The 10,507-nt window shown below is 42.3% G+C and overlaps 1 protein-coding gene across 1 annotated transcript; it reads right to left on the reverse strand.

Annotated features, from left to right (window-relative positions):
* Positions 1–489: 489 nt before the first annotated feature.
* atic (5-aminoimidazole-4-carboxamide ribonucleotide formyltransferase/IMP cyclohydrolase) lies at positions 490–5,567 on the reverse strand. Its single transcript, XM_015953460.3, has 15 exons — positions 5,410–5,567; positions 5,127–5,253; positions 4,912–5,055; positions 4,172–4,260; positions 3,872–4,023; positions 2,806–2,962; positions 2,476–2,601; positions 2,296–2,403; positions 2,138–2,223; positions 1,962–2,051; positions 1,600–1,725; positions 1,404–1,496; positions 1,158–1,340; positions 874–1,029; positions 490–788 (listed from the first exon to the last, which is right to left on the reverse strand). The coding sequence occupies exons 1-15, from the start codon at positions 5,426–5,428 to the stop codon at positions 669–671; spliced, it is 1,776 nt and encodes a 591-aa protein (XP_015808946.3). The 5' UTR covers positions 5,429–5,567; the 3' UTR covers positions 490–668.
* Between the last annotated feature and the right edge of the window lie 4,940 nt (positions 5,568–10,507).

Consider the following 10,507-nt stretch of genomic DNA (forward strand, 5'->3'; position numbering starts at 1 on the left):
ACTAAACGACACTAGGAGGTGCTGAATGCAAGCAAAACTGCCAAGTGTGCCTTTAACCTTCATATTTTCAACGGTTTCGATCGTTTATTTTTAATTGGAGCATGTTGTTGTTGAAGGCACATTTGTTTTATTTATGCAACACATCTTATGCACAGAGAAAATTCAATGTGCTTTGAAGAATATGTCCGTTTTCTCACTTTGAGAACTATAACAGGTCAAATTAGAACTTATTTTGTGCCAAATTCTATGTTGAATAAGTTTACTACATCCAAACATTGTCTGATTTTAAAACCAAAGTTACTGAATGGAAACTGCAGCCTAATGTGAACTCAAAGACAGCTGACTGTATTTTTATCGCTGTCAGCTGGTTAATTTATTTATTATATGAAAATCATACATTTCACCAGAGTTGTGGAGAAAAAGCAGAAATATTTCACAAAGATCTCAAGTACTGTCACAGTCATTTAACAAATGAGTCAAAACAAACACTGCAGATCTTTAGTTTATTACACTTGAGCTGAGATAAACCTTCACAACTACATTAATGCTCACTCGTGTGACGATACAGGGTCAGAAAATCAGTAGCGTGCTACAAAAACAGATGTCAGGGATTTCTACACTTCAGCAAGAGAACAGTAGGAATGTCTGAGTGTCATTTTTAGTGTTGCTCAGTGATGGAAGAGTCGCAGGCCGGTGTGAACCAGAGTGATGCCCATCTCATTGCAGGCATTAATCACAACCTCATCAGCAGCAGAGCCTGCAGGAGCAGCGATGAACTCAACACCACTCTACACAAACACAAGAAGCACGGCAGGGGTTGGAAAGTCTGCAAATAAACTGCAGCAGATGTGTGATCATCAGTCAGGAATTTACCCGCTTGGCCCGATCAATGTTATCTCTGAAGGGGAAGAAAGCATCGGAGCTAACGGCGACAGACTGCAGGGTGCTGATCCAGTTCTTCCTCTCGGTTTCTGGCAGGGGAACTGGAACCTCCTCATACATGGACTTCCACACATCTAAATCTGGACCCTGCAAACACAAAACACACAACAAAAGGGTCTCTCTCTCGTCTTATGTTGCTGCTTTGATCCAAATGTGAGGAGGAGTGTTGTGCGACTGTAGACTGAACGAAAACTAAACACCACCATGCCCGTTACCTCTCCGATGGTGTCGCTGACGAACTGATCGATGGCGTTGGCCATCTCTGCTCGCTTCACTCCACTGCGAAACCTCATGTTCAGGACAACCGGGTGGTGCCTCAGCCACCAGTTATCCGCCTTGTCGCCTGCCAGCCGCATGCAGTGGATACGGGACTGCTGACCCGCTCCAATCCCAATAACCTGTACGAGGAGGAAGCATGAGCGGAGTCCCTCAGGGCACCTCCCTTTAATATTTGTTCTTACCTGTCCATCTTTAGCGTAGCAGACAGAGTTGGACTGAGTGTACTTGACAGCAATGGTGGCCACTGTGAGGTCACGCAAAGCGGTCTCAGTGAGCTTGTAGCGACAGAAGAGTGAATTAGTTTTATGGTTCATCCTACAATAAAAGGGCTAACTAAATGTACAAGAATAAATCAAAAAGTCCACCACAGTGACTCACCGAGCCCTTGGAAACTACGTTCCTGAAGAATTCCTTATTGATTTGAGCTCCGTTCCTCTTTTGTTTTAAGTAGAGACCAAACAGCACTCTCACCTCAGAGTCATCAGGCTCGTAATCTGGATCCATCTGGAATCAGGTCGTGTTTAGAAAATTCTCTCGGCTAATAAAATCACAGTTTTAAAGAATTACATGACCTGAAGGATTTCTATCAGTGTTTCATCGATACAGTAATCAAAGACATTTATAGCATGATTAAAACAAACTTTACAAAATAAAAAGATCAGTGCTAAAATGTGACTCTTAATGAACAAAGTCAGGTTTGTAAGTTCTGCCTCACTCAGTCCCGACCACACCACTCTCACCTGAAGCACACAGTAGTTGCCATTTTTCTTTTTGGAAAGGATTTTGAGCGCCTCCTCCTCATAACCTGGAGCAATGATGCCATCAGACACCTGCGAGATTGAATCAGTGTAAAGAACAAATATTAGGTTTTAAACAGAATCAGGTCACTCCTTTTCACCTGCGTTTATGTTCCCACCTCTCTGGATATGATCTTAGCAGTAGGAACATCACATATGTCCGACAGAGCAATAAAATCTCCAAATGATGACATCCTGTCCGAGCCTGGAGATGCATAAAGAGATCGGTCAACATCACGCCAAAAGCTTGAGACATAAAAGTGTTTGTGTGTTTGACCTCTTGCTCTTGCGTAAGCTGTGGCCAGCGGGGTGAGGTCCTTCATCAGGTCATGCACCATGCACACTCTGGCTTCCTCCTCAGTCAGGGGGACTCCAACTGCAGCTCCTTCAGACACAGAGAGGACACAGATGTGATATTTATGTCTAATCTGAGAATAAAATAAAAGTCTCACGTTACCAGCGGGGCTGACGTGTTTGAAGGAAGTAGCAGCAGCCATGCCGAGGGCGCCTTTCAGCTCTCGGACCAGCTGCCAAGCGTTCAGGGCGTCACAAAGGTTGATGAAGCCGGGAGAACCATTGACCACTAAGAGACATAAAAATACCCGATTACCACATTCTGACTCACCATACTTCCACGTTCAGCAGAGTTAACCCTATTTAACCCCCATTAAGAGCATGTTTGGGTTTCCTCTTGGGAACACCATTCCTGTGTACATGGGTTTCCCTTATAGGGAAACTTTTATTTTGAAACCAAATGCCCCTGTAAGCTGAGATGCGAAGCAGTCACCTTTGAGAGGAAGCTCCGAGCGCAGTGTGTAGATCTGGGCAGGGGCCTGATGGGGGTTCATGCCGTAACGGAGAGGCAGCTGGGAAACGCCACGACTGTACTGTCCTCGGAAGTAGTCGGATATGGCCTCATCATACTGCGCTGTGAGTGTGAAGGCCTGAGCAGCATGGACAACAACAGACGATTACATGATGAAACATATATGAGGATTTTACTAGAAGTTGTTGTTTGTTCTGATTTTACCAGATAAATTCAGAAATGCAACAAATTTCAACTAAAACTAAACTCAGACAGCAGGTATGGTCGAAAGGTCACAAGGCCCAAACTGTGTGACATATTTCAACACTTTGATAAACTTTGGTCTGGACTAAACCAGAGAAAATAAACACAAGAACAGTAACGTCCTTACGGACTGTTCTGGTGAGTCACCTAGTTAAACTAACAAAACTCCAACATAAACAATCATTCTCTCTGAATCCTCACATGCTTTTTAATATTTCACAACACAATGGATAGTTGCTCACAAACACTTGCTCAAACATATTTGATCTTTTAGTCCCAAACTGAATCTTCCCTTCAGGAGACACGTCCGAGCAGTGAAACGGCTGACTAATGCTGAAATTAGAGATGATCTAATGACTATTCAGGACATAATTTGCACCCACTGGATTAGGGTTGCACAATACATCACCTGTATATCGTCATCGGGATATCTACATGTGCAATACGCATATCGCAATAAACAGGTAAACAACCCACAAGGAATGGTCAGTTCAAACGTTTGTTACACATAATGCATTCTGTCAAACGAAGCATGAAGTTTTTGACAAATCAAATAGAGCTCTTCACCTATTTGACCAATCAGGTGGGTCCTAATAGGTTAGATTCCCACCCCCTAGGCCCTTCATTTGGTTGGTTAGCAAACACCTGAGTTAGCTTTGTTCTGCCGATTCTGCTTTTCCAGTCCACTGCTTGCCTTTTCTTGTTCATTTTCTTTTTCCCTTAAAACCAGAAACAGGAAAACAGACCCGACAGAACGAGTCGGGACTAAAACAAACACACTCACTTTGAGGGCTAAAGTCTTGCGTGTTTCTAGGGTTGTGTCTTTGTCGCCTGAGCTCTCCATCTCCTTGGCAACAAGCGAGTAGTCAGCAGGATCACACACGACGGAGACCCGAGCGTGGTTCTTAGCTGCTGCTCTCAGCAGAGTCACACCACCTAAACAACAATCGAGGGCTTTTCTTAACATTAAAAGCTTCCACTTATTATGGGATTTCAGTGCATTATTTAGCAACTCATTTAATATTTGTTAGAATGTATTCTAAGTAACGTTTGTATTAAAGCATCAGACATTAGGCAGATTTACCGATGTCAATCTGCTCGACTGCATCCTCCACGGTGACGCCTGGATTAGACACGGTCTTTATAAACGGGTAGAGGTTACACACCACCACTCTTCAAATGAGAAACAGACAATAAATGAGTACTCATCCTCTGAATAGAAGCATATTTGAGATTAAATAAATGCACAAAATGCTTCTGAATAATCGCATCAGTGTGAGTCAGGAAGGCAAAAACTTTGGTTAATTTGGCGACAGAAACGCTTTTTGAAACTTTGCATTTAGCAAATCTGAGCAATTTTTCTTCAAAACTGGCATCAGCGCTGCCAGAGGTAAGTTCTCATCAAGTCAGGATATATAAACTACTGTAAAAACTTCAATAAGACCAAAACTTTGTACTTTTTGAAAATGGAAGGTGCGTGTTGTTCCACCAGAACAGAGGAGAAAAGCTGCATCTTTGTCAGGCCTCAACTCAATGTGTTGCTTCATTATTTATGGATAGACAGCAGGATCTGTGATTTAATCACATTCTTCTCCTCCCGAGTCAATAAGAGTCACAAGATGATCACCAGTGCTCCCAATTATCAAGATATTAAATGGAATGCACATGCTTCCAGATCAAAAAACCCTGTGATCCGATAAAAACAACTGCCACGTGCATCTGGATGGTTTATTTTTAATTAATTTAATCCTACATGTTCCTGCTGCACAGACCTAATATTAGGACATATGATTTGTATGCATGGTGTTGATGTTTCCCACTCACCTAACCAGGCTGTAGCCCAGCTTCTCCATGTCAGCCGAGTCTGAGGGGCCTTTTCTGGCCAGGATGCCTCCGTGGACAGCCGGATGCAGAGTCTTTACTCTGCCTCCCAGCATCTCTGGATGTCCAGTCAGCTCAGACACGTCCCTGACGCACAGCAGAGGCACAGGCAGGTCAGGTCAGGAAGGACGTTTCTGACTAGCTTTACCTGAACTCACCTCACAGCCAGCCCAGCATCACGCAGAACTTTGGCTGTGCCCCCTGAAGCCACCAGAGACAGTCCCACATCCACCAGCCTTCTGGAAAACTCCACCAGTCCGCTTTTGTCCGACACACTCAAGAGTGCTGCGTTGGAGGGGAGACATTTCGTTCACTTTACACTCAGAAAAGTCGAGAAACGACTTCCACGCGGGCTAATGCTAACCGCGGAGCTAACGCATGTGGCAGAGCAGGACTTTACTGAGGACAGAAACTGGATAAAAGCCTCCCAAAGTCTCTTACCAAGCTCAGAGGAGGCCATCTTCTCAGTCTGGGTGTCAGCGGACTTTCGCTGCTGGAGATTTGTTGCTTGTTGCAAACAATTTGCTGCAACGTGAGATTCCAAACTTGAAAGCCCCGCCCCTTCCAAACCCGGCGGCTAGCCCTGATGCTCGCCCCTCATCACGAGCGCACCCAGAAGAGCCTGAAAATGCGCATTCTATACTCTAAATGCGGCAGTGAAGAGCTTTATTCACCATTTGTTTCAATTTGCCTTTTTGTGTGCACTAACATCGTTCATCTGATAAAAGTCAGAAGGCTTTTTGTGCAAGTTTAAATTACAAATTGTTCATTTCAAAAGTGTGTGTGTGTTTATTAGACTATTTGTAATTGCTACAAACCCCATCCTGTTCTCAAACAGAATGCATTTACGTGTAAAAATAAATTCAGAGAATCTGCACAAAAGTCAATTTGAGAAATTAGACCCTGTCTGGCTGTGAAGCAAACAGAATTAACCTCTGAATGCTGGTGACAAGCCTTACAGATTTACTCTCAGATGGAGCATCAAAACTTCTGCTTTTAATGCCACTCGTGATACTTAAACCTTTAGTTTACTTAGACAGTAAACCTTACTGCAGTAGTTAAAACAAAGTTGAAACAAAACAAACAAAAAAAAAACTGAACAGACATTGCTGCATATCAATCATTGATATCTAGACACTCCTGTCTGTCTGCCCACATACTTTCAACAACATCACAGCAAATGTCAGCTCTATCGATGCATTGGGGAAAGTATCTTCTGGAGTGTCGAATCCACCCTCTGCAGGACTCTGCTGTGATGTCATCACAAGCTGCATCCATAGCTGATAACAGGGTCATTTCGGCAAGTGGATGCCTGTCATATATCTTCCACCTCCAAGAAGAGAAAAACTCCTCAATTGGATTTAGGAATGGAGTGTAAGGAGGAAGAAACTCCATAAGCATCCTGTCGTGTGCTGCAAACCGCTGCCTGACTACAGCAGAGTGATGGAAGCTAACATTATCCCAAACCACTAGATTGTCCGATTGTCACCAGGATCATCCCTTTCATTTTGTGGGATTAGGTCCCTATAGAGAGCGTCCAGAAAAGCCAACAGGTGTTGTGTATTGTATGCACCAATACGAGGAATATGGGTGTGAATGCCATTTTCTGAGATTGCTGCACACATTGTAATATTTCCTCCTCGTTGGCCTGGGACATCAGTGGTGGCTCTTTCTCTAATGAATATTTCCTCCTCGTTGGCCTGGGACATCAGTGGTGGCTCTTTCTCTAATGTGATTTCGTCCACGCCGTCTGCCTTTTGCGAGACTGAATCCCGCTTCGTAAAGATATACAAACGTGTGCAGGGGTTCCCTGGCCTCCAATTCCCGGATACTGTATGCTATACAAAGGATGAGAATAAAAAGTCTGTAATGGTGCATTTGACACAACAGATTGTACAGTTTGAATTGTAAATAGGATTACAGTAACATGCACAACAGATTGTACAGTTTGAATTGTAAATAGGATTACAGTAACATGTGTAAATGTAAGTGCAGTACATGGCCCAAACTTTTACAGTAAACAGAGGTACATATGCAAACATGTTTTACCTGTACATACTCCTTCACTCGATCACTGTTCCGTTCAAATGGTGCTTTGTACAATTGCTTCATGGGCATTTCATTCCGTCTGAGGACTCTGTCTATGGTGGACATTGATATTGACTGAATATTTCCGAAGATGGTGTCATCTTCTACAACAGTTCTTTGTATTTCTCTCAGTCTCAAAGCGTTGTTTGCAGCCACAATTGCACAAATTCTTTCCTCTTGCTGCGGAGTCAAAAGTGGACCTTTTCCACCTCTTCTAGGTTGTCTGGCAGTCCTTTTGGAGATGCAGATGAAAAAACACAAACATAAATAAGCGCAAACATGCTTACAGTAATTGATGCAGGACAATCATTCAAAACTCCATTCTTTACAGCATTACTGTATTGTACCACAGCACACTATGCCACACCAGGGCCAAGTCTGCGCTTCAGTTACAGTACGTCTATACAGGGAGTGCAGAATTATTAGGCAAGTTGTATTTTTGAGGAATTTTATTATTGAACAACCATGTTCTCAATGAACCCAAAAAAACCTCATTAATATCAAAGCTGAAGGTTTTTGGAAGTAGTTTTTAGTTTTAGCTATTTTAGGGGGATATCTGTGTGTGCAGGTGACTATTACTGTGCATAATTATTAGGCAACTTAACAAAAAACAAATATATTCCCATTTCAATTTATTTTTACCAGTGAAACCATTAGAACATCTCCACATTCCCAAATATACATTTCTGGCATTCAAAAAACAACACAAAAACAAATCAGCGACCAATATAGCCACCTTTCTTTGCAAGGACACTCAAAAGCCTGCCATCCATGGATTCTGTCAGTGTTTTGATCTGTTCACCATCAACATTGCGTGCAGCAGCAACCACAGCCTCCCAGACACTGTTCAGAGAGGTGTGCTGTTTTCCCTCCTTGTAAATCTCACATTTGATGATGGACCACAGGTTCTCAATGGGGTTCAGATCAGGTGAACAAGTAGGCCATGTCATTAGTTTTTCTTCTTTTATACCCTTTCTTGCCAGCCACGCTGTGGAGTACTTGGACGCGTGTGATGGAGCATTGTTCTGCATGAAAATCATGTTTTTCTTGAAGGATGCAGACTTCTTCCTGTACCACTGCTTGAAGAAGGTGTCTTCCAGAAACTGGCAGTAGGACTGGGAGGGGAGCTTGACTCCATCCTCAACCCGAAAAGGCCCCACAAGCTCATCTTTGATGATACCAGCCCAAACCAGTACTCCACCTCCACCTTGCTGGCGTCTGAGTCGGACTGGAGCTCTCTGCCCTTTACCAGTCCAGCCACGGGCCCATCCATCTGGCCCATCAAGACTCACTCTCATTTCATCAGTCCATAAAACCTTAGAAAAATCAGTCTTGAGATATTTGTTGGCCCAGTCTTGACGTTTCAGCTTGTGAGTCTTGTTCAGTGGTGGTCGTCTTTCAGTCTTTCTTACCTTGGCCATGTCTCTGAGTATTGCACACCTTGTGCTTTTGGGCACTCCAGTGATGTTGCAGCTCTGAAATATGGCCAAACTGGTGGCAAGTGGCATCTTGGCAGCTGCACTCTTGACTTTTCTCAGTTCATGAGCAGTTATTTTGCGCCTTGGTTTTGCCACACGCTACTTGCGACCCTGTTGACTATTTTGAATGAAATGCTTGATTGTTCGATGATCACGCTTCAGAAGCTTTGCAGTTTTAAGACTGCTGCATCCCTCTGCAAGACATCTCACTATTTTTGACCATTCTGAGCCTGTCAAGTCCTTCTTTTGACCCATTTTGCCAAAGGAAAGGAAGATGCCTAATAATTATGCACACCTGATATAGGGTGTTGATGTCATTAGACCACACCCCTTATCATTACAGAGATGCTTATCACCTAATATGCTTAATTGGTAGTAGGCTTTCGAGCCTATGCAGCTTGGAGTAAGACAACATGCATGAAGAGGATGATGTGGATAAAATACTCATTTGCCTAATAATTCTGCACTCCCTGTATGTAAAGATCTATAAGGTCATGTCCTAATGCAAGTCTCCTGTATGACTATGAAAGTGCAGAGCAAATTAGTTTGTGCTGAATATCTACATTACAGTATGCTCACCTGTTTTCCCGATGAAATGTCTGAATACAGTTTTTTCTCAGTTGCTTTGGTGCATTTCTCACAACAGAATTGATCTCTGCACCACTACTGAGGCTCTTCTCAAAACAATTAGCGCAAACTGCAAAACATGGTGGATAACTTGCAAAAGTGAGTCACTTCATCAAAAAGAAATGTCAGTTGTTCAAAAGCAAGTCAGTTGCTCAAAATAAGTAGTCAATGCTTCAAAAGCAAGTCACTTAATCAAAACAGATAATATATTCATCAAATATATTCATCAAAAGCAAGTACTTATATCAATCAAAGTGTCAGGGCTGTCACAATTACAAGTCATTACACCAGCACCTTTGGTCACAAAATCAAATGGTTTGAACATGTTCTCCTTGTGACGGATTTCTTTGTAGGTGCTTCCCAATGACATGTCAAGTCGGGACAGCATGCACGGCATAATGAAAACCATAAATTGTAAAGGAAAATCAAGACACTTCATCTGCCTGACTACAGCAGAGTGATGGAAGCTAACATGATCCCAAACCACTACATACATTGTCCGGTTGTCACCAGGACACACACCAATTTTCATTAGTGTGAGATAAGGTTCACCTGAGAAAAGTAATTTATGGAGATTTCCATGGCAACTCCTGAAAAATAGGGTTTTCAAAATGGGTGTACAAATTGTTTGACAACATGTTCAACAATTTTGAGTGCAATGACACAAGCAATGAAATGAAGACTATTAGTTGTAAGGACAATGACTATTCAGCCGGTACAAGTATAAATAATTGTGACATTCATGATAAAAGCAAGGAGATAGTGATGAATAGCAAGTCAAAAGTGACCATTCTTTAGACATTTGTACTTACTCAACTGCTTCATGTCCAAAGGCAAATGCCTTTGGACAGTCCAGGTTGAACTAACTGTTGTGCAAAGTTTAATTCTGTTGTGAGAAATGCACCAAAGCCACTGAGAAAAGCTGTAAACAGAACACAGATACAAAATGTGCACCCCAACAAATAAGACAACTGACACCCACATCTGTCAGCCAGAACCGGCCCGCCAGCAGTAAGATTTCACCCAGCAAATTATTTTGTATTTTCACTTTTTCTTAACTTTTGTTTTCTTATTTATTGACTTTGCTTTATTAATTATAAGCTCTTTGGAAATGCTTTCTGACAAAGTTAGGAAATAATCAAAAGATAGATTAGGTTAATAAATAAATAAGATAGATGGATAATGGATTGATCTTGTGAAGGAGATTTTTAACATTCATAAAACCAGATAAACAATGTATAGAAGGAGGTAGCAGCAGCAATGGAACAGCTGGTTCAAATTTTTTTATTTACATAAAAACAATTAACAGACTGAATCATGTACAAATGTAGGTTTTCTTTGCAACA

Source organism: Nothobranchius furzeri, chromosome 9, assembly GCF_043380555.1.
Source record: "Nothobranchius furzeri strain GRZ-AD chromosome 9, NfurGRZ-RIMD1, whole genome shotgun sequence".
Taxonomy (NCBI): domain Eukaryota; kingdom Metazoa; phylum Chordata; class Actinopteri; order Cyprinodontiformes; family Nothobranchiidae; genus Nothobranchius; species Nothobranchius furzeri.

Coding starts and splice junctions, on each gene's coding strand:
- atic (XM_015953460.3), bottom strand. Junction 2,224..2,295: donor AGCTTACGCAAGAGCAAGAG/GTCAAACACACA, acceptor ATGCATCTCCAG/GCTCGGACAGGATGTCATCA. Junction 1,030..1,157: donor TCAGCGACACCATCGGAGAG/GTAACGGGCATG, acceptor TTGTGTTTGCAG/GGTCCAGATTTAGATGTGTG.